The sequence below is a fragment of the Leopardus geoffroyi genome, chromosome B3 (assembly GCF_018350155.1).
Source record: "Leopardus geoffroyi isolate Oge1 chromosome B3, O.geoffroyi_Oge1_pat1.0, whole genome shotgun sequence".
NCBI classification, from domain to species: Eukaryota; Metazoa; Chordata; class Mammalia; order Carnivora; family Felidae; genus Leopardus; species Leopardus geoffroyi.
In genome coordinates this window covers 113,031,242-113,056,478 of record NC_059337.1, presented here as the reverse complement: position 1 = coordinate 113,056,478, position 25,237 = coordinate 113,031,242, and the positions used below count along the sequence as shown (strand labels likewise).

At 35.3% G+C, this 25,237-nt stretch overlaps 1 protein-coding gene across 23 annotated transcripts in view; it reads right to left on the bottom strand.

Moving 5' to 3' along the window:
* The window catches only part of GPHN (gephyrin), a 631,205-nt gene that overhangs the window by 219,100 nt on the left and 386,868 nt on the right, over nucleotides 1-25,237 (bottom strand). For 13 of the 23 annotated variants that reach the window (XM_045451302.1, XM_045451291.1, XM_045451285.1 and 10 more), the window contains 3 exons: nucleotides 23,423-23,489; nucleotides 17,240-17,512; nucleotides 15,803-15,910 (listed from right to left, as the gene is read on the bottom strand). In XM_045451302.1, coding sequence (XP_045307258.1) covers nucleotides 15,803-15,910; nucleotides 17,240-17,512; nucleotides 23,423-23,489 — 448 coding nt within the window. The remainder of the gene's footprint in view (nucleotides 1-15,802; nucleotides 15,911-17,239; nucleotides 17,513-23,422; nucleotides 23,490-25,237) is intronic. The other 10 variants (XM_045451293.1, XM_045451295.1, XM_045451298.1 and 7 more) reach the window with 1 other exon arrangement.

The following is a 25,237-nucleotide window of genomic DNA, read 5'->3' as shown; positions in this document are numbered from 1 at the left end:
GAGAGAGAGAGAGTGCACCTGATGGGGAGAGGGACAGAGAGAGAGAGGGTAAGAGAGAATCCCAAGCAGTTCAGAGCCTAATGACAGGCTCAAACCAACCATGAGATCATGACTCAAGCTGAAATCAAGAATCGGATGCTTAACCGACCATGCCACCCAAACGCCCTGAGAGATAGCTATTTCATTATTTGATGAAGACAGGTACCCAATTATAAGAGGTAAAACAAAAACAAAAACAAAACAAAAACTGGAGGTAAGGAAAAGGAGGCAGTGAATATGGATTACTCAGTTGATGGGTATTTGTACTGTCTCCGTTTTGGAGACACTATGAACAATGCTACTTTGAATATTCTAGCATGTATCATGATTAGTTTTAGGATACACACTCAAACACACACACACACTCAGAAACAGAATTGCTGGCTTTAGGGTAGGCATACCCTCTTTTACAAATTTCCAAACTGGTTAAGGCAATTTATATGTCTATCAAAAGAAAATGGTGATAGTTCCTCCTACTCCACAACTTATCTCTACCTAGTATTGTCCATACTAGCAATTTTTTTTTCAAATCTGGTAGTAGTAATAATATGTTTTTGAGGGCTTGATTTTCCTTTCACTATTAATAAGAAAAAGCATTATTTTATATGTTTATCAGGCATTTAGATGTTCTTTTTGGTAAAGACCCTCTTCAAGTCTTTTGCTCAAATATTCCCTTATTGGGTTGTCCTTTTTAAATAAATTGTTAGATGTCTGTATTTATTCTGGATAACTAGTTCTTTATCAGTTTTGTATGCTGAAAACATCTATTTCTATTTTATAGCTTGTTGTCTTACTTAATCATGTTTTATGATTAATAGAACATTTTAATTTAGCCAAATATACCAATAGTTTCCTTTATAGTTAGTGGTCTTTGTGTCTTAAAAGGAATCCAGCGGAAATGGCAGAGTAGGAAATGTGAAAATTCTATCACACCATGAAAGAGAGGAATAAACTAGCAAAAACTGTCAGAATCAACTTTACCCCAAATCTAAAAACTAAAAGTTTATAGCAACCAGGTGAATACTTAATCAAGAAAAAAATCAAAAATAAAAAACAACAACAAAAAACCAATTCCTCCACTAAACAGCTCAGTGGTAGACTTGAAGACACAGCTCACATTCCTCATAAGGTTCTTAGTACTGGAGGGAGAATAAACCTTATTCTTAAGAATTACAGTTCTTTGTTTCAACATGTCAGTTAGTTCACCGAAGGGCATTTAGGGCTTGCTTTTATTTCTCCTAACCTCAAACTCTCCCAGGGCTCCTACAGCTAACCAGCTGGTGGTACTGCCCCAAAATGTAAAGACAAATATATTAACTACTGCTGTCTGGGCAAGGGATAACAGTTGGGACAAAGAATAGACTAACAAAAACTTGGGAGGAAAGGCAATGTAATGAAACGCTTTCAGGCATAAGGACTTTGAAAAACTCCCACATATTCCTGGGAATCTAGAGGTCATATTTATACCCAGGGTTGGCCACATCCTCAGAAGACTTCACCTAATATTTCACCTCTTGTCAAACTTCAGACTCTGCACAAGCAGGAAATGAAGGCTAAGTCAAAACTGTAAACTGGCTGAGTGCTGAAGGCATGCCCTGACACATATACAGAGTCCAAATGCAAAGAATGAGAGATTTTTCTTTTTCAGTATATATTTATCCCAGACATTTAAGGAAATCTCTGTTGAATCACTAGCTGATCAAAAAGCTAATGGAACAGAGACTTCAGTAACCACACACGATAAATAATAATTTAATCAACAAACCAAAACCTATAATTATGACAAAGAGCAATGATATGCGTAATGGGAGTCCCAGAAGAAGAGAGAAAGAGGCAGAGAAAATATTGGAGGAAGTAATGACTGAAAACTTTCCAAATGTGATGAAAGACACAAATCTATATACCCAGGACGTTCAACAATTCCAAGTTAAAGAGATTTATACCAAGACACATAACAAATTGTTGAAAGTAAAAGATAAAGAATTTTGAAAGCAGCAAGAGAGAAGCAATTCATATGAGAGATCCCCCAAAAGATTAACAGCTGATTTCTCAGCAAAAACAATAAGGGTCAATAGGTAGCAAATTAACATATTCAAAATGCTGAAAGAAAATGGTCAACCAGAAATTTTATATCTGGCAAAAATATAATTCGAAATGAAAAGGAAATCAAAATATTCTCAGATAAACAAAAACAGAGTTCAATACTAGTAGACCTTCCCTACAAGAAATGCTAAAAGGAGTCCTTCAGGCTGAAATGAAAGTACATTAGATAGTAACTTGGGATTCACATGGAGAAATAAATAAACTGGTACTCTACAAGGTAGACATAAAAGTATTAATACATATTTTGGTAAATCTAATACCATTTAAAAATAAAACTATATAAGACAATAATTATAAATTTGTGTTGGTGTACACACAAGGTATAAATATGTATATTGTGAAAATAACATAAGTGAGGGAGATGGGACAAAGTTTTTGCATAATATTTAAGCTCATTTGGTATTAATTCAAATTAGACTGTTACAAAGTAAGATGTTAATTTAACCCCCAGAGCAACCACTAAAAAGATAACTAAAAGAATATTTGCCAAAAAAATGAGAGAAAAATCAAAATGACACACTAGAAAATATCCAGTAACTTGTTTTTAATGTTTATTTTTGAGACAGAGAGAGAGAGAGACAGAGAGAGAGACAGAGAGAGAGAGCGAGGGAAAGGCAGACAGAAGGAGACACAGAATCTGAAGCAGGCTCCAGACTATGAGCTGTCAGCACAGAGCCTGATGTGGGGATTGAACTCATGAACTGTGAGATCATGACCTGAGCTGAAGCTGGACGCTTGACCAACTGAGCCACCCAGGTGCCCCTAGAAAATACCATTATTCAAAAATGAAGGAAGTAATGAAAAAAATGAGGCATAAAAATAATAAGATATATAGAAAACAACAAACTGGAAAAAAAAAAACACCTTACCTTATCAGTAATTATGTTAAATGTAAGTGGATTAAACTACCCAAATAAAAGGTAGAGACTAACAGAATGGATTAAAAAAACATTATCTAAGTACAGTACATATTTTAGATCCAAAGACACAAATAGGTTGAAGGTAAAAGAATGGGAAAATTTATCTTATGCAAATGGTAACCAACAGAGAGCTAGAATGAAAAAAAAAAAGAAAAAGAAGACAGCTAGAATGGCTATAATAATATCAGACAAAATGGACTTTAAGATAAAAACTGTTACAAGGGACAAAAACGTGAATAATGATAAAAAAGGTCAATCCATCATAAAATATAAGAATTATAAACATATCCACACCTAAGGAGAGCCCCAAAGTATATGAAGCAAAAACTAACAGTATTGGCGAAAAAGTTTAACAATAATACTGAGAGACTTCAATGTTCCACTTTCAATAAATGGTTAGAACAACTCATCAGAAGATGCAACAAGTAAAACAGAAGATTTGACCAATGTTATAAATCAGCAACAATACAGAGGAAAAAATCTACCTGATAACAGTAAAATACACATTTTTTCTCAAGTGAACAAGGAACATTTTCCAAGTAGACTAAATGTTAAGCCACAAAATATGTCTCACTAAATACTGAAATCATACAATGTATCTTCTCTAACCATAATGAAAAGTAAGTAGAAACCAATATAGAAATAAATTGGGAAATTTACAAATATGTGGAAATTAAACATTCTTTTTTTAAGTTTATTTATTTTGAGAGGGAGTGGGCGACTGTGCATAAGAGGGGGAGGGGGAGAGAGTAGGGTGGGAGGAGAGAGTGGGGTGGGGGGAGAGGGAGACAGGTGGGGGGAGAGGGGGAGAGGAGGAGAGAGAGAGACAGAGAATCCCAAGCAGGCTCGGCACTGTCAGCACAGAGCCTGATGGGGTGCTCGAACTTACAAACTGAGAGATCATGACCTGAGCAGAAACCAAGAGAGGGATGCTTAACCAACTGAGCCACCCAGGTGCCCCCAATTTAAACACATTCTTAACTATGAGTTGAGGAAAAAATCACAAAGGAAATTACAATATTTTCACATAAATGAAAATGAAGACACAACATACCAAAACTTACGAGTACAGCAACAGTAGTGCTCAGAGAGAAATTTATAGTTGCAAACATCTACTTTAAAAATAAAGATTTCAAATCAATACTCTAACCTTACACCTTAAAGAACTAAAAAGAGAGCAAACTAAACCTAAAGCAAAGAGAAGAACTAATAATAAGTATAGTAAAGATAAATAAAATAGAGAACAAAAAGACAGTGAAATAATCAACAAAACCAAAGTTCGTTCTTTGGAAAGAACAGCAGAATTGACAAATTTTAATCTAGACTGAGAAAAAAAAAAGAAAATTCATATTACTAAAAGCAGGAATGAATGTGGGGACATTACTATTAATCACAAGGAAATAAAAAGAATTATAATACTATAAATAATTGTATGCCAACAATTAGATAACCCAGATGAAATGAAAAAATTCTTAGAAACATAGAAATTATGAAAACTGATACAAGAAGTAGAAAATCTGGAGTAGACATACAACAAGTATGAGTTAATAATAAAAAAAAACTTCCAATAAGGAAAAACTCAGGGCCAGATGGCCTTACTAAAGAGTTTTATCAAATGTTTAAAAACTAATTAACACAAATTCTTTACAAACTCTTCCACAAAACTGAAGAGGAGGAAACACTTCTCAAATCATTTCACAGGGCCACAATTACCTTGATATCAAAGACAAATGAAGACATCACAGGAAAATAATACTATAGACCAATATTCTTTATGAATATAGATGCAAACTCTTAAATAAGACACTAGAAACTGAATCCAACAGCATATTAAAATGATTACATACCATGACCAAGTGGGATTTATTCCATAAGTGCAAGTGTGGTTCAACATTAGAAATATAATCAGTATACTACAACACATTAATAGAATAAGAAAAAAAATCCACAAGATAATCTCAATTGATGTAGAGAAAACATTTGACAAAACTGAACACCCTTTCATGATAAAAACATTCAGAAAAATAGATATAAATAGAAGGCAACTTCCCCAACCTGATAAAGGGCATCTATGAAAAACCCATAGTTAATATCCTACTTTTAGATAAAAGACTGAAAGCTTCCTCCTAAGATCAAGATGAAGGATGTCTTCATTCACTACTTCTTTTCAACATTGTACTGGAAGTTCTAGCCAGGGAAATTAGACAAGAAAAGAAATAAAAGCTATCCAAATTGGGAAGAAGAAATAAAACTTCTTCATAGAGGGCATAATGTTATACACACAAAATCCTTTAACCCACAAAAAGAACTATTAGAGCCAATAAATTCAGCAAAGTTGCAGGATACACGAGGAACTCACAAAAATTGGTTGTATTTTTGTACACTAACACTGAAAAAATTTTTTAAAATTTCAATAAAAGAATCTCATTTACAATAGCATCAAAGGGAATAAAAATTTAAGGAATAAATTTAATTAAGGAGGTGCAGGACTTATACACTGAAAATTACAAAAAAAAAGACAAAGAAATGGAAAGAGGTATATTGTAAACATGGCAATATTACCTTAAGGGATCCCCAGATTCAATGTGAACCCTACAAAATCCCAACAGATTTTTTTTTTTCAAAAATAGAAAAACCCATCTCAAAATTCATATGGAAACTTAAGGTCTCCCTGTAGCCAAAATAATCTTGAAAAAGAAAGTTGGAGGATGCACACTTTCTCATTTGAAAACTTACTTAAAAGGTACAGTATTCAAAACAGTGTAATCCTGGCATAAGGATAAACATATAAATCAATGGCATAGAATTGAGAGTTCAGAAATAAACCCTGTTACATTTAAGGTTAGTAGAAAGAATAGTTTTTTTTTTCAATAAATTTTGTCAGAACAACTGGATATCCACATTCAAAAAAATGAAGTTGGATCCTTATCTCATACCACATACAAAAATTATTTCAAAATCAATGAAAGCCCTAAATACAAGAGCTAAAATGACAAACCTGCTTAGAAGAAAACATAGGAATAAGTATTCATTACCTTGCATTTGGTAATAGATTCTTAGATATGCTATCAAAAGTATTGGAAACAAAGAAAATTTACAAAAGATTTCATCAAAATTAAAAACTTCTTTGTATAAAAGGGCATTACTGACAAAAGTAGAAAAGATGATCTATAGAATGGGAGGAAACATTTGCAAATGATCTATCTGCTAATGGTCTAGTACCCAAAATATGTAAAGAACACTTACAACTCAACAACAGAAGACAATCCATTTAAAAACAACCTCATTTTTTTAGTTTTTATTTATTTATTTTGAGACAGAGAGCATGAACAGGGAGGGGCAGAGAGAGGGAAAGACAGAATCCCAAGCAGGATCCACACCATCAGCGCAGAGCCCCACGGGGGGGTTCAAACACACAAACCGCGGATCATGGAGTCAGAAGCTTAATGGACTGAGCCACCCAGATGTCTCTAAAAACAACCTCAGTTTTTAAAAGAGGCAAAAGACTTGAATAGACCAGTCTTCTAAAAAGATATACAAATGGCCAATAAACAACAATAAAAGGTGCTCATCATCATTAGTCATTAGAGAAATGCAAATCAAAACCACAATGAAATACCACTTCACACCCACTCAATGGCTATATATATATATTTTTTTCTTTAAGGAAAATAACAAACGTTGTTGAGCATGTAGAACAACTAGAAACCTCAACCACCACTGCTGGGTATGTAAAATGATAGATCTCAGTAGACAACAGTTTGTGTGGTTCCTCAAAAAGTTAAACAGAATTATCGCATGACTCAACAATTCTATTCCTAGGTGTACATGCAAGAGAATTGAAAAGTGGTGTTCAAACAAAAACTTGTACACATATGTTCATACCAACATTATTTTAATAACCAAAAGGTGGAACCAACCCAAATGTCCATCAATTGATCAATGGCTAAATAACATGTAGTGTATCTACATAATGGAATATTGTGCAGCCATAAAAAGGAGTGCTGATATATGCAACAACATAGATGAACGTTGAAAACATGATGTTAAGCAAAACCAGCCAGACATAAAAAGCCACATGTTATATGATTCCGTTTGTATGTAATGTCCAGAGTAGTCAAACCCATAGAGACAGAAAGCAAATTAGTAGTTGCCAGAGGTGGGGAAAGAAGTTATGGGGAGTGACTGCTTAATTGGTATGGGGTTTATGGGGGGGGAAGTGATAAAATATCCTGGAATTAAATAGACCTGATGGTTGCACAACACGTGAATGTACTAAAAGCCAGTGAACTATACACTTTCAAATGGTCAAAATGGTGAATTTTATGTTATGTGAATTTTATTTCAAGTATTTTTAAAAGGAATCCTTCCCTAATCCAGCATAAAAAAGTGTTGTCCTATAACATTCTACAAGTTTTATAGTTTTGCCTTTCATATTTAGGTCTCCAGTAATCTTAGAATTGATTTTTGTATACTTTATGAGATAGGTGAACAACATTTTTTTTTTTTTTTTTTGACACGGACAGCCTATTGTGGCAGCATCATCTATTGAAAAAAGACTTTTTCCACTAGTATGTAGTACAAACTATCATATGTGCCCATATGTGTGTTGGTGTTTGGGGGGGCTTAAATTCTGTTCCAATGGTCTGTTAAATTTTACACCAATGATGCAGTACTTTAATTACATCATTTTAAATCTTGATATTAATAAGGCAGGACTTTCCACTTGGTTCTTTTCCTTATTCAAGAGTATCTTGGTTATTTTTGGCCTTTGCATTTATTCTATATGTATTTTAGAAGCAGTTTGTCAAGTTTCTCTCTTCCTTTCTTAATTTAACACACACACACACACACACACACACACACACACACCACTTAGAAACTACTAGGATTGTATTTACTATGTATAGAAAAGTATAAAAAAGTTTTGAAAGGTAACCCTCTGATTTTTAAAAAAAGTGATTACTTCTGGGGCAGCGTGAAAGCAAATAAAAAGATGAGGGGATAGTTCAAATGGGTGTTAATCATCTGTTTTTTATTTTTTCATTTTTCATTTTTAATAAGAATGTATTCATGTATTACTTGTACAATTATAGATTTTTTACTAATAAAATCCACGAAAGGGATTATTTCAAAATTAAGACCTGGTCTACACAGTCAACAGTTAGGGAGAAGTAAAAGAATGAACACAATGTCTTGCATACTTAATAATGTCTTGATACTTAATAATTATTTCCTTAATAATAAAGAAGTAGAAGCAGCCACTAACTTTTAAGAATTATAAGCTCTCTTTGAGACAGAAGGAATAGAATGAAGAATTAACTCAGAAAAAATAATTTAAGCAGAGGGACAGATGTTTAGCCTTGGTCTTTATTTTAATAAAACAAGAAGCAAGAGAAGAGAATGGGGAAAAGGAGGAGGTGAAAAAAGGTTAAGCTCTGAAAATTGCAATTCATCAATGTGTATGAAGGAGTCAATAAGAGATGAACCCAAGGCTTGCCAAGGAGTAGTGAGGATCCACCTAAAGTAAGCAGAATTTATAGTGGGTTAAGTCAGCACAAATGAGAAAAAGAAATGCCAAATCACTTCCAAAGGAAATAACATTCCTTCACTTTTAGAGAGTAATCTGTATTCTTACTGTCTTATGCAACTGAGAGCATGGAGGAAACAATTAGTCCCAGTTGATCCCAAACCTTTTGCAGGTATGCTATGTAATTTTGAATGTCGATTATTAAACAACAGAATTTTCCCCTTTAAGGGAAATTGTAATGAGAACGCATAGTTTTTTTAAGGAACCGTGATAATTCTTTGAATCTATGTTGTTTTTCTGGTCTATTAATTTGACTGGGTGAATACTTGTAAAAGAAAAAATGGAGTTACAATATCAAACTCAGAACATGTAACCGAAGTATCACTTCTCTTTTTGAACTCTGTGGTCTTTTGAAGTGCCAGTAAGAATACTAATAGAATAAGCACATAAACTTGTATTTTGATGTCAAGGAAATTCATAAGTGAGTATACAATGCCCCTTGAATCATTATTTTTACCACTTAAAATTTTGTACTGAAAAAATGTTTAAATTTACAGAAAAGTTAGAAAACTAATCAATAGGAAGATGTTTGGATTTAATTTTGGGTAGGCAGTGAGCAAATTTATAATAATTGGAGCTAGTTTTTCCCAAAGCAGGCATGTATGAAGGGTTACAGCTTCCATAGCTACAATTTGTCAATCTCCGTAGCAGTGTTTTTAGAGTCACTGTCCAGCTTGGTGGTTAGCTCCATCATGTGTACCCTTTCCTGGTAACTTCTGTTTAAAGACCTTCAAAGTAGGCTGTATTTTCTTTTTTTTTTTTTTGTTTTTAAAGTTTTTATTTATTCTTTTAGTAACCTCTGTACCCAACATGGGGCTCAAACTCACAACCCTGAGATCAAGGGTTGCATGCTCCTGTGCCTGAGCCAGCCAGGAGCTCTGGGTAAGTTGTATTTTCTAAAAATCCAACTAGACATCCAAATATGCAATATAAGATCTGAATTTATAGTAAAAATAGATTACATATAAATACAAAATAGATTTTCAGAAAATATATATCATGTATCTTTCTAGAGCTTCTGATACTGTTATTTTAGTGGCTATGATTAAGTGTTATAAAAATTTTACTAAGGCACAGAACTATCAAATTAGTGTATCCTGTTCAGTAAGGCATTTAAGTCATTCATAAAATTCCTGTGGACAAGACAGACAAAGAAAGTGGGTTTTGATGGCTAGAAGAGACATATATGTTAGCTGGTTAACATATACACATACGAATAACCAGTAGGGTTTCTGTTAGCATGCAAAATCGCCTATCCTAAAAAAAGTTCTATCAGTAACTTCAATGAAAGCATGTTTAACATATATGCCAGTAACAGAGCTAGAAAATACAGGTAATATGGCAGATACCGATTTAAAAAAAGATCTTCTTCAGCTAGATTGATCAGATACATGTAGCAAAACAAAATTTAACAAGAATAAATGTGAGGACCTGCATTTAGATTAAAATTAATGACAAAAAATACAAAAGAATTATGATTCATATTTACAAAGAAAAGCCACACTTTATGATTTTGTCTAGTGAACATGAGGTCAACTATAACATATTTTTTTATAAATGTAAAATTTTAAATCTTCATGATTTTATTTCTTTATAAGGACTATTTATACTTATTAAAATTATTCTCATGTTGTTTGAAATTATTCAGAATTTTTGTTGTTCTCAATGGTATTAATCAGAGTCTGTATGAAAATTTGTTTTGCCATATGGACTTGTGTTCTAAGAAAATAAAAAGTATTATCTTGCTGATACCTGCATTTAAGTATCAATTTCTGATAGTTTATATAAACCACTTAAAATACTATCTGCTACATAGTTAGCATTAAAAAGTTACCTTCTTGAGGCGCCTGGATGGCTCAGTTGGTTAAGTGTCTGATGTCAGCTCAGGTCATGATCTCACTCACAGTTCGTGAGTTCAAGCCCCGCATCAGGCTCTGTGCCGACAGCTCAGAGCCTGGAGCCTGCTTCGGATTCTGTGTCTACCTCTCTCTCTGCCCCTCCCCTGCTCAACCTCTATCTTTCTCTCTTAAAAAATAAGCATTAAAATAATTTTTAAAAAGTTATCTCATCATCATTACTATAGTCACTTAATATATTGGCTTACTACAGGGAAAGAATATACTGATTATGTTTCATGGAAGAGTCCTTACACATCATGAGCATTGATAACTATATCTTGTTTTTTTATATCTGTCTTGTAAACTTAGTTAATGGATAGTCTCATGGAACATATTTAACAAATATTTACACAGTGTATAATATGTTCCAAGCTGTGCTGTATGTTGTATAGATCAATCATATAAACTAAGAGATGTGATACTTGTCCTTATGGACCTTACAGACTACATATATAGGTATCAAACACATGAATAAGTACACAATTGTAAACTGTGGTAAGTGCTATAAAGGAAAAGTATTAGATGCTATAAGAGAAAGTAACTGTAAGAATAATTTAGACTGGAGGAGGCAGATCAGGTCTTTCTATGAGAAAGAGATACTTACAATGAAACATAAAGAATAAATAGAAGTCAGCCAGGCAAAGAGTGGGGTTAAGAACGTTTTAGGTAGTGGGGACAGAACATTCCCCAAGGCAAGAAAAAGCTTGATGAAGCTTAGTGAGCAAAGAGGAAAGGGAGAAGAATGCTAAGAGAAAGGCCTAGAAAAGTTGGAGAGAGCCAGATCAAGTAGAATCTAGCAGAACAAGTCAAGGAGTTTTAGTTTTATTCTGTATGGAACAAGAATCCATTGAAAGTTACCAGTAGAAAAGTGACATGATTTACTTCATGCTTTAAAAAGTGGACTTGGCTTTGAGAGGAAGAGTAAACTGAAGAGAGGCAAAGGTGGAACTGATGAGACTAGCCACTGAAATAACTTGAGATGAAAGATGATGGTGGATTAGACCAGATTGTTCTCTGGGAATTCATCATGCCAAGTAGTTTCAAAATAGCCACTGATAAATCTCATAGAATTTTCTAGAATAAAATTTGGACTAGTTTTGTTCCTGATGAGAACACTAAACAGTTATGATATACTTATAAAACTAGTTCATTTAAGAATATATTCTCTTGTACTATACTGTGAGTTCCTCAAGGGCAGGGCCCAAACCATATACAATCATTTAAAAACTCACAAAATCCAACAAGTGATATATGCATATTAGTGTCGAGATAAATATTTGGTGAGTGAACGTAATACAAAAGGAAAGGAAAGATAAATATAGATTAGATCTATGAAAAGCTTTAGGGAGGAGGCTGGACTTTAGCTGGCACAAGAATTTTTTAGAATTTTTATTTATTTTTATTAAGTTTTTATTTAAATTCATTAGTTAACATACGGTGTAATATTAATTTCAGGTGTACAAGACAGTGATTCAACAGTTCCATATAGCAATTGGTGTTCATCACAAATGCACTCCTTCATCCCCTCACCTATGTAACCCATTGCTCCACTCACATCCCCTCTGTAACCATCAGTTTGTTCTCTATAGTTTTAAGAGCCTGTTCTTGGTTTGCATCTTTCTTTTTCCTCCCCTTTGCTTGTTTGTTTTGTTTCTTAAATTCTACAAGTGAAATCATATGAAACTTGTCTTTTTCTGACTTGTTTTGCTTCACATAATATATATACACACATACATATCACATCGACTTTATCCATTCATCAGTCATTGGACATTTCAGCTGTTTCCATAGTGTGGCTATTGTAGATAATGCTGCCATAAACATTGGAGTGAATGTATCCCTTCAAATCAGCAGTTTTATATCTTTGGGTAAATACCGAGTAGTGAGACTGCTGGATTGTAGGGTAGTTCTATTTTTAACTTTTTGAGGAACCTCCATACTGTTTTCCAGAGTAGCTGTACTAGTTCACACTCTCACCAACAGTGCAGGAGGGTTCCCCTTTTTCCACACCCTCACCAACACCTGTTGTTTGTTGTGGCACAAGAATACTTAATCTAAGGGATAGGCCTTGCAACTAAGCTCAGCATTTGTGTGCATAGCCCCTTGGAGAGGGGAGGCCACAGTAATCACATTTCCAAAGGAGGTCACCACCTATAAAAATATAAGAACCACTGGGGCGCCTGGGTGGCGCAGTCGGTTAAGCGTCCGACTTCAGCCAGGTCACGATCTCGCGGTCCGTGAGTTCGAGCCCCGCGTCGGGCTCGGGGCTGATGGCTCAGAGCCTGGAGCCTGTTTCTGATTCTGTGTCTCCCTCTCTCTCTGCCCCTCCCCCGTTCATGCTCTGTCTCTCTCTGTCCCAAAAATAAATAAACGTTGAAAAAAAAATTAAAAAAAAATATATAAGAACCACTTATTAGGCCTTAAATGATATCTAAAGGTAGAATAAGAAGGAAAAAGAAAGGATTGTTCAACTGGGCAAAGGAAAGAGGAGGTATGAAGAGAGAAATGTGTAAGTAGCATCTGAAAGCTGCGTTGGTATCAGTGAGGTGGTTGACTCCCTAAAATAATGAATGCTTACTTTTATTCAGACACTGAATTAAGTGCTTTTATATCCATTTTCCTATTTGAATATTCACAACTTAGTCATTAAGTAATCATGATGTTAATATCATTGTTCTTCCTATTTTAGAGAAGACTGGGGCTTAGAAAGGAGAAGCACTACACCCAATGTCATAGAGCTACTAACTGATGGATCTGAAAATATATGATGCCAAAATTCATGCTGTTTCATAAAGCACAATGCATATTGCTTCCCAAATATGAAAAAGGTCTTTGTAGTTTATTTTAATATAGCTTTCTACTTATTTTATGATAATAATAGTTAGCTTAATGTAAAACTTATAAAAACATACATTAACCCAAATAATCATTACTTATTCCTAACACATAGATACATAATTGGGTCACAATATTACTCAAAGGTCAATGCTAGAAAAAAACAATTGGCATCCTAACAAGTCACCCCTTTACAAACAAGAGCAGTGTTATAAGCACTTGTTGGTGTTTTTAATTGAAATCTTGAGAAAATCAACAGTCATTTTTAAAGAAGCACATTAGATCCATGGACATCTTGAGTAAAAATTTTATTTTCTTTTGTAAACATCCATGCATCTTTGTATTCCTTTCACAGGTCAAGAAAAATTGTGAAAGACTTTAAAATGGACAAAAATATTAGGAGTCCTGTGTAGTGGACCATTCTGGATTATGTTCACTGTCCAGTCTTTCAGCTACCTTACAACTCAAACTTGCAGAAAATAGTAATGTAACTGGTTTTTGTCCAAATGATTCTTTTATACAAGAGAAGTGCAATGGGCTGCTTTGCAGATAACAACTAAAGTGTTGCATCTATTTGTAAATTTCGTTTCCATTCATTTAGTTCTTAACGTTTACATATTTGTGTCCTTTGAGTTTTTCTGTGAACCAGTTGTAATACCTTTCTGGTTCCTTCAATAATTAATTAATGAAATAACACCATTGATATGTATTCATTTAGTATTTGTAATAAAGTTATGATTTTAACTTTAAAAATTATTCATTGACGGTTTTAAATTAAGGGAAGCCTAGGTTGCTCAGTTGGTTAGGTGTCCAACCACGGCTCAGGTCATGATCTGGAGGTCCATGGGTTCCAGCCCTGCATCAGACTCTGTGCTGACAGCTCGGAGCCTGGAGCCTGCTTCAGATTTTGTGTGTCTCTCTCTTTTTGCCCCTCCCTTGCTCATGCTCTGTCTCTCTCTATCTCTCAAGAATAAATATTTTTTAAAAAGTTTTAAATTAAAAATTGTTTTTAAAAATGTTTATTCATTTTTGAGAGAGAGACAGAGCATGAGCCGGGAGGGGCAGAGAGAGAGGGAGACACAGAATCCAAAGGAGGCTCCAGGCTCCCAGCTGTCAGCACGGAGCCCAATGTGGGGCTTGAACTCATGAACTGCAAAATCATGACCTGAGCTGAAGTCGGACGCTTAACCGACTAAGCCACCCGGAGGCCCCTTCTTTAACAGTTTGAGAGATCATCCACCAATATGCCCAATGAATTCAACTAATAGGACCAGATAAACCACACTGCTGGAGGAGTACACTTTCAAGCACTTGCTTAAGCCCACAGGTATCTTTTTGTCACAACCACAGGTAAATCCCGAATGCCAACAGAATTCTATTTTTTCTTTTGTTCATTTGTTTTGTTTCCTGAATTTCACATGAGAGTGAAATCATATGGTATTTGTCTTTCTCTGACTTATTTCACTCAGGATTATACTTCATAGCTCCATCCACGTCACTGCAAATGGCAAGATATCATTCTTTTTCATGGCTGAATAATGTTCCATAAATGTCTGTTCATGTCTTCTGTCCATTTTTAATTGGATCTCCCTAAGGATTTTAAGCCAAATTTCACTTTATTACTTTTTATTTTCTTCGTTTTTTCCCCCTCTCATTTTATATCCATATTAGTGACTGAGATAGATTTTTTTGACATCCATGGTCTAAATTATTACTGTTTAGTTATACTGTATTTATTTATTTTTAAAAAAATTTTTAAGGTTTTTTTTAAATTTTTTTTTTTTTTTTTTTATAGTTAGCTATACTTAACAGTTTAATCTTTTCTGGCCTGGAGTTTTTACAAACTATCATATAGACAGTGACTAAAACAAGTGATAATGTATCCTTCTAAGCTTTTATTTGAAGATTAGTAATCTCAGAAATTGTATCAAGACTCAAATCTCTAAATGGTAATAATGACAACATAATGAAGGAAAAGAAAACCAGGAGAAAAATCATGAGGCAAAAAGCGAGGTTAATTAAATATTAGTTTGACCAATTTGTTTGGATTTTTAAGACTTAAATTGATCCTTTTAATGGCTTATCTTAATTGAGCCAGGTAATTTATTTAAAGGTATTTGATAAAATTACTAAAGGAAAATAATAATTTCTGAGCAATGAATTTCTCGGGGTTGTGTGATAAATGCTTTTTGTCACATATGACAGAATCTTAATGATATTAGAGTATTTTAGGTACAGGAGAAACTATTAAATTCCTTGATGGAATATGCTCAGTGGCACTTACACTTTTAGAAAAAAGTATGCTGAAGATCCTTCAGAATAAAACACATCTTCCATAAAATGTTATACCTATCTCCAAGGATAGGAGGTAGGCTGTATGCTTGCAAAATCATTAACGCAAAAGCCTATTGTCTTACCCGTTCATCTGTACTGTCTGTTGCATGATGGGAATAATTGATGAGACCAGGAATGGGCTGCTCACCGTGTGCCATGATAACAGCTGGACTGGTGTAGAATGGATGCTTCTAATGCACAACACATAACAACTATGAGTACAGTGACAGGAAAACATGAAACTATACAAGCAAAATGACTGGAAAGGAAAAGGTGAAAACAAATGAAACAATGAAATGCCAAAAATTCTCAAATGTAGAATGACAATATCAGCTTAGACTTCAAATGTTGTAAGCTTTTTCTTAAGATGGAAATTGATGGCACTTTTTACTCTTTTAATTAAGAGTAAAAGAGAAGATACAATGATTTAAAAATGTACCTATTTAATCAGCTTCATAAAAACAAAATGAAACAAAACAAAGCAAAAATCACATACAACATAACTACTTACTAGTCTTAAGTAAAGACTTAATGGACCACTGAATAGATGTGGAGACAAAATCATTTGGTCTTCAGTGAAAGAACCACTTACTGGTGTAAAAGGACACCTTAAAAAGATCTCTACGATCCTTTACAATTTATGTGTTGTCAAAAATCCCCCCAAGTTATGTTCATAACCAAAATACCTGGATGACTCTTGAAACTTTAGGAATTACTTCATATAGTAAGACTAGGTTTTTAATCTTTATGCTCTCAATGAACAATCATTATTCTCAGAAGTGATATGTTACTTTCTGAAGATTTTAAAGCATATTGGGTGGATTATACTAAATATGAATAATAATGTAGATGATGTTCTATGACTAAGGTGACTAAATTTATGCAAGTACCACATGGTACTCTATTTACTACCAGAATTGCCCATAAAGAATCTGTAATACTTTGGTACTATTCTAATAATATTACTTTATTAAATAAAAAATGCAAATACATTGTATCTTATTTCCTCTCTATAGTACTTGGGTAATTTGGGTCAAGAAATATTTAAATAAGTGTTAATTGTTGAAAAACTCTGTCTTTAAAAAAATCTTTATTAAGCTTTCTCAACTAATTTTAAAATTATCTAAGGTCTCTTACCTTCAGTTTGCTGCTCCTTTATGAATTTGTGAATATTTGATGTTTTAAATATAAAAATATTATATATTTAATATGATCACAAAAATGATATTTCTGGAGAGTTCTTAAAATGTCACATTGTTTATCATTACAGCTATACTTCAATAGGTAACAGCAATATTTTTAATGCCTCAAAACTGAGAACAAACTTCAGTGCTTTCAACGAGTCCATCTACATTATGGAGGGAACATAGCTGTGAAGTGTCATAAATACCTTAGTTCTTTTTTAAGGATGCCTTGAAGATGTACTGAACTTACGAAAAAAATGGGACGGAAAGAGGGATGAAATCAGTACATTTACCTGTGGTTCCTTTAGATCTTTGGGTCTTTGTCAGCGGGCTTACCTTGGCAGCAATGGCTGCTGCAGTTATATGTGATGAAGAACTATCCTCTGTTGAAGCAACACCACTGTCTTTCTTCTCTTCTTCCTCTTCCTCACATTGAACCCCTTTGTCTTCTGTCTGCTTATGGGGGCTAGTTGTGGGAGGAGGGGAAAGAGGAGGTGGTGGGGAAGGTAAATCTTCAAGTTCATCATGCACTTCCTTTACTTTTACAATGGCATCACGTAAAAGGTCAATGGCATGAGGTAGAGCTGGCAGTATAAACTGAAAGCATTCCTGTATACAAGAGGAAGAAAAAAAATGAAGATAAAACACCTTTACAGGCATATAAAATGGTAGAAATCACATTTATTTGTGATTTTGGATCTATATTTCTTTCTGTCAGTCTTAAGAATAAATCATATTTAAGGTACTGTCTTTGTAATATGAAATATGAAGTAAACACTGTATATATTAAAGTATTCTCTGTAAGCTGTAGAACTACAGTAATGTATAAGCCTAGAGTACATTTTTCTTAAAGTAAAATTTCTATACAACTTTGGGTCTTAAAGAGGCATTATGAGAAAGGCAGGAAACAGTTTTCACCTTTCTAGTTAGAGCAGAGTACTAGAATTAACAAACCAATTGAGGACTGACTTAATTTATTTGGAGAGCTAAAGTTCTGACTACCATCATAAAATACAGCTAGGCAACATCGTGCAATATGCAAAAATAGATATGAGTTTGTACAGAGCACTGCATAAAAATCACTATAGTCTCCTGCTCAAGTGTCCACTGTTACCTGTAATGTATCACCAAAAGAGAATAGGTAGAACTTTAAAACCAGAACATAGGGCCAGATATGTCTGGGGAATGTATCTGGGCAGAGGTTTTTCTCTTTTAAAATAACTTACCTTAAAATCTAAGATATAAAGAAATATCTTAAAATTTACAGAGGGTTATGGGAATATCTGTAAGGGTGCCTAATCTTTTGACTTCTCTTTGTATGATTCAATCACCCTAGAGATAAAGATTATATGGCAAAGAATTTAACCTTGACTAACGAGAGGTCTGGCCTTTACTCTCAGCTTTTGGAAGGTGAACTCTAGTTCCTGGTCTTGCCTAAAAGGAATGTCGCTGATTGCCTGGGTGATCTGCCCACTGGACAATCTAATAATGTGGATTAGTATGAGGATTTAGGGAAACATGGGGTCAGTTTGGCCTCTGGAAGAACCTGGAGACTAAAGACAGTTTTTCCTCTGGGAAGACTAAAGGTCAACCATATGGGTAATAAGTGATCAAGTCCCAGTAAAAACTCTGGACATCAAAGACAAAGGTGAGTTTGCCTACTTAGTGATATTCTGTGTGTACTGTCTCATATTATGGCCAAGAAGAGGTAATGCTATCCCTGACTCCATGGGAGAGGATGAACAGAAGTTCCTCATTTGAGGAACCTCTCAGAGTTTGCCCTATATGCTACTTCTCTTGGCTGATTTCAATCTGTATTCTTTCCCTGTAATACACCATAACTTTGAGTTTAGTAGCTTTCAATGAGTTCTGTGAGTGCTTCTAGTGAATTATTAAAATTGAGGGTAGTTTTATGATGCCAGAAGTGAGGGAAGTCTCGTGGAGTGCTCCACATTTATAGCTGGCTAACTTTTGCAGTTGGCCCAAACTCCTTACAGTTGGTGTTAGAAATGAAACTCAGTAGAAAGATCCTGACTCATGTGATCATGAAGCATGATCTGGGAAGAGAACGGAAGAGGGTGGGGATGATGAATCTTTAGAGCCTGGATAAACACAGGATCATGCACAGTATGCAATTGTAACTGTGCTATGATTAGTTATTGGAGATAAAAGTTAGCAATGGAATTTTGAAATGAAAGATGCAACTTTTAAGGAGTTGTATTGGATGCATAGAGAAACAAGGTAAATATACAATCTCTTGGCTATTGTTATCTGTACTAACAAAAACAAAATGGAGAACATAGGGGTGGATCCTAAGGTTGCACCAAGCTTAGATTCTGGCTTATCTGACATATAGCTGCTAGCCCCTGAGCTGCTTCCAAAGAAAAATGTTACGCTGAAGGAATAAATAGTAATAAAGTTAGATTTATTCATTAGAGAATGGGGAAAAGAGAAATGGGAGACACAGGGGACTTGTCCTGTCAGGGTAGAAATACTTAAATGATTATTAAGAAATGGATGAATAAAGTGAGCACTGTTGGAGGCAAAAGAAAGGTCTTAATATAGCACCATTATGGGTTGAGCAGACAGATGGGGAGCACTGGTCTCCCAACATTAAAGGGTCCTAAACAAATCTAAATTTACCCTAGTTTGAAGGAATTTTAAAAGCTAGAAGGCATAGATAACTAAAAGAAACCTCACCTTGAATCACCTTAAGTGAGGGTCCCAAATCTAATCAATAAAAGTCTAGACCAAAGAGTCTGAATCCCTTGGTCCAACCCAGGCCTAGAGATCCAAGGCCATATACATACAAATGGATAAAATGGTCATGGGAGGGAGAAGATCCTTTTCTAGGATTCCTTGTCATGGCACTACTCATGTACTGTGATTCTAACACCTGTTGAAGTTCTAATGAGGGGATACAGTTAGACTGGAATTATACAGAGATACAACAGTTGATGGAATTATGGTGAAAGTTGGGATGAAAATTAGAATGTCTGAACAGTGAACTTTATATGAAGTGGTCAGTCTCCTTCACTGGAATGTATTATGGGGATGAATATTATGTTTGACTGGATAATTCTTCCCCTACCTAGTACTGTAAAACAAAGCATATAAATCTACTCTTCCACTAACATAGATTGTACATGTCAAGTGGGAACAAGTAAGATTGCCTGAGTCAACACAGGTTATTAATTGAAGAAGGGAAAAACAAATCAGCTTGATGGGCTGAACTGCATGTTTGCCCCAATGTTTGGGTTTTTACCAACTGATAGGAAGTGTCCAGGGGCCTGGTGGAGTGCAAACTAGGTTTATAGCAGAAACCTGTGAATGCCACCTAAAAACAACTGCTGGGATTTGGGACCAGAAAATTTCCATTTGAGGGGAAATTTCCATTTGAGGGGCTTGCTATTGGATTTATAATTGAGACTACCCTATGACTGAAGAACATAAAATTATCTTGAAACCTGAAATATCCATAATGTTTTAGGTAATAGTAGAGAAATGCTCTAATGGGAAGGCAATGCCCAGGAGAGTTCCATAATAAAATGGAAATGGTGCATATAGGATCATGCTACCAGGAGAATGCAAGGAGGTACTCACGAGCAGGTAGCCTCTTTTCACCTAGGGCCGACTTCGGAACCACCTGAGGAGCTGCTGGATCCTATGGCCACTTGGGCCACTTGGGCGGTGCCCTATAAACAGCTTTCTACTGATCAACAAAGAGCTGCTTGGTTTATGGATGGCAATTCCAAGGTGAAGGGACAGCATCCTGTTTGGAAGGCCGCCACTCTGATTGAAGAAGGTAAAAACAAATCAGCTCGATGGGCTGAACTGCATGGTGTTTGCCCCTATGTTTGGGTTTTTACCAACTCATAGGAAGTGTCCAGGAGCTTGGTCATATGGTTAGGCAGAAGGGCAATGGAAAATTGGTCTATCAAAGGGATGCCTGTATAGGACATGGAAATTACTCCGGGAATAGAAGGGGTATATTAAAGTAGAATACGTTAATCCCCATCAGAAAAACCCCCTTTCAGAATGGGAAGTTAACTGGAACTCGTGAGCAGATATCCGAGCATGCACGCTTGACATGGCACCTGGGCCCATGAGATGAATGGACAATGGAGGGCTGCAACAATGCAGAGATGGGCTGAATTGATAAATTTCTCTTGTACCCTCTGAGGCACAAAATGCCAACAAGAACTGTTCTGTCTGCTAACAAAAAAGACAGCAGAAAGCTATATGGCAGATTCCATAGGGGAAGGTCCTACACATAGCTAGCAAGTTGGACTGATGTTGCTAGTCTCTGGAGGCTACAAATGAGTCCTAACAGGAATAGACATTTACTCGGGACTGGGCTTTGCTTACCCAATGGTAGATACAAATGCTCAGTGTACTATGAAAGGACTAGGGCAGAAAATATTGTACCAATGACTGTAGAGTCACATTTCTTTAGACCAAGGTACACACTTTCATATTCAGAGCAATGATTTGATAGAAAATTTGAATGGGCAATGGAAACATTTGTTGTCTAAAAAAGGAGGAGCATGGCTTACATACTCTCATTAGTGTGTGGTCACATTCAACATGAGGGAGGCCAAGGGAGGGTCCCCACTAAATATAGTCCTCTACCTTTCTGGGGAAGAGAGGGTTGGGGGGTGATGTTGGTAAGACTATATTTTTTCTTTAGGCTATACTTTTTCTTTTATCATATCAGATCAACTTTCTTTTTTTCTACCTGATGCTGTGGTGACAGGAGCAGGGCTGCAACTGTGCGTGCCAGAAGCAGGATGATTCCTAAGCAGAAACTGTATCTTTAAGTCTTTATGTCAGAGTTTCTAAGGGCCTGATGAGGTAGATTATGCCTGACTCCATCTGGACAAATTGGGATTGAAAATGGATGCAGTTACATTGCCTGGTGTGTGCGATTGCTCACTAGTTCTGTACCTACTACGTAACCCTACCTAATATGAATGGAAAAGGACTAAGCAGGTGGCACTTGCTGAATAAGTATTACTGGTGGCAATTTGGACCAGCACAGTGGCCAAATCAACTGTCTCATTCAAAGATTTTCATAGGAAAAGTCCGAGTATACATGGAGAGAAGGAGGAATGGTAACTGGAGGTAAAGGAATGAGTACATGGGTTATGCAATGAAAGAGATCCAATATTATATTGGTGTCTCAAAATCCTTAGAACAAGAGGATACTGTTTCTTAGCTCAGTTGTAATAGATGCCAGAAGGGGTAAAGCCCTATGTTGCTGAGACTACTCCTGCTCTGGGAACCTGATAAGCCTGTAAACCTGAGTAGCATAGTTCTGGGAGACATTTTGGTCATATGATACGATGATGGACTAGGTTGTTAATATCTGTGTAGGACTCCAGTAGTGTGCCAGTATCTTCTGGCTCATATTTCAGGTTATATCTACCACCCTACTGTGAAATGTTATAAAACTGGTGTTGCTAGAAAGATCAGAATACTGATATTGATGATCATATATAATGGGAAATTGGGTTAAATCCTCCTCAAAATATAATACCAATGGAAAAATGATTGGCTTGAAAAAGTCAGCTAATTTTTGTGGTAAATAGTTCTGTTCAAAGTATCACATAATACAAATAGTAGCAGATTGAGGTAGAAAAATTAGTATATTAGTACAAAAATATGAAAATGTGTGTAATGGCTTTAGAGGATAGATTAGCTGTTTCTCAAATTCATCTCTCATACTGGCTTCTTCAAATTTTAGACATATTCATACTGATACTGTTGTTGCATCTGTAATATAAATGCTGTAGTAAATATAGATGCCCAGCCAGATAAATACAATCATTTTCTATAAGACAGCCTCAGCCAAAGGCCAGGGGGAAGCTTGTGTAATGAAGACTTAACCTTATCTCAAGAGAGTGTGGCCTTTGTTCTCAGTTTTTGGGATGTGATAGGAGTCTTTGTTTGCCTTGGAGCTTTGGCCACCAGACAGTATTAACAATGTGATTTATGATGGGTGCTTTGGGCATTTGGGTATCAGTTTTGCCTCTGGAAAGTGGTGGGGACTAAAGGAATCAGCATAACTTTTGGAAAGGGCTAGAGACTAAAGGCCAGCCATATTGGCAGAATGTGATGAGCCCCAGTAAAACTCTGAACACCAAAGGCTTGGCGGCTCCCTGATTGGCAATGCTCCCTGTGCTGCCGTACACTGATGCCAAAAGAATAATGCTTTCATGACTCTACAGGGAGAGGATTATAGAAGGTGTGCATTTAGTCCTTCTCTTTTACTCTTGGTTAACTTTAATTTGTATCCTTTCCCTGTCATAAATTATATCCACCAGCATAACATCTTTCAGTGAGTTCTGTGAGTCTTTCTAGTGAATTATCGAAGGTGAGGGTGGCTTTGGGAATATGCTAGGTTGCAACTGGTGTCAGAAGTGAGGGCAGCCTTGTGGAGTGCTCCAGCTTTTTGTTGACTAATTTGCAGTTGGCTAAAACTTTATACTAAACCATATAAATCTCAAGGTGGCTTACCTGAGATCCTTTCTTGCTACCTGGCAGGTTAATTATGAGAGTTTTACCTCTGATTCCACATACAGGCCTGAAAGGAAAGAGAAACTGAATGAATACTAAATTGCAATGAATGGTTGGTTTAAATGCATTCAACAACAGAGATCAAACGTTGCATTTCACACGGGAACAACTGTTTTAGAATGAAATTACTACAGCTAGAGATTCACCAATTGTTACACAAATTGGGCATTCTGGCTGAGGTTTTCACAATAGCTAGTGTGTTAGATTGTAAAGATGTACTGACATAAAATCAGAATATATTAGCCAATTTAAAGAAGTAATGGCCAAAACATCGTCTTTCTCTAGCTTCTTTGTATCTCATACAGTTCTAAGATTTCAATGAGATAAATGTAAAAATGTCTAGCACAGTAATATTTTCAAAAGTCTAAAACAAAAAGCACTCAAGAGTTGAGGGAGACTTAAATTTGAACTATTGCTTCTTAGCAAAGTGTAAATTTTAAAGTAAAATAAGGTCTCTCACAAATGAATGGCAGTGGGGAGAGTTTGGAGAGCTCAGCTGCTAACAGATCCATTGAAAAACAAGGGCAACTGAAAGCAGAAAGGTCTTTCAAGATTACTGTAAATTTCCAAGCCACTTTTAAACTAGGTGGTTAGATAAGAAACATAAACAATGGAAAAGCACTGGAAGACAGGAATCAAGAGTTGAAGGCCTGTATTTCATATGAGAGTTGGAATCATGCTTTTTCAATAACTGGCTGTGTTACTTTCACCTGGTAACATCTGATTTTCATCAGCTGAAAACAAAGGGATTAGTCTATTTCTAAAATTTTAAAACTAAGATTTTTAAGTCATATAACAATCTTTTCCCAAAACTTGTTCCTATGAATGAGATTATTAACTACTTTCACTCTCTGAAATAACCTAAATTTGTCTTATGTTTTATTGTTTTTTTTTTCTTGAGTCCTGTTCACAAAGACAAGAGATGATAGCTATTTACTTTAAATTTTCCATATTCTTTTAATTGAAATATAATTGACAAATAGCATTGTATTAGGTTTAGATGTACAAAAATGATGTGATATGTATATATATTGGGAAAGGATTATACAATAAGCTTAATTAACAACCATCACTACACAGTTATTATTTTTTTCTTGTAATGAGAACTCTTACAATCTACTTTCTTAGAAACTTTCAAATATACAATATAGCAGTATTTACTATAGTCACCATGCTAATATTACATCCCTTACATTTATCTTATAATTGGAAGTTTGTGTCTTTGACTACCTTCCCCCATTTCACCTATTGTGCAATGCCTGCCTCAGGCAACCACCAATCTGTTCTCTGTATTTATGAGTTTGGTTATTTTTAGATTCCACATATATGTAAGATAATACAGTTATTTGTCTTTCTTCATCTGATTTATTTCCCTTGACATAATGTACTCAGGTCCAACTATGTTGCTGCAAGCAGCAGGATTTCATTTTTACGTTCAATAATATTCCATTGCATATACATACCACAGTTTCTTCATCCATTCATCTGTCAATAGACACAGGTTGTTCTATGTCTTGGCTACTGTAAGTAATGCTACAATGAACATGGGGGTGCAGACATCTTTTCAAGATAGTGATTTCCTTTCCTTTGGATAAATACCCAGATGGAACTGCTAGATCATATGGTAGTTATATTTTTAATTTTTTGAGCAACTGCCATACTCTTTTCCATAGTGACTGAACCAATTTACATTCCCACCAACAGTACACAGCATTCCCTTTTCTGCACATCTTGTTATCTCATCGTTTTTGATAA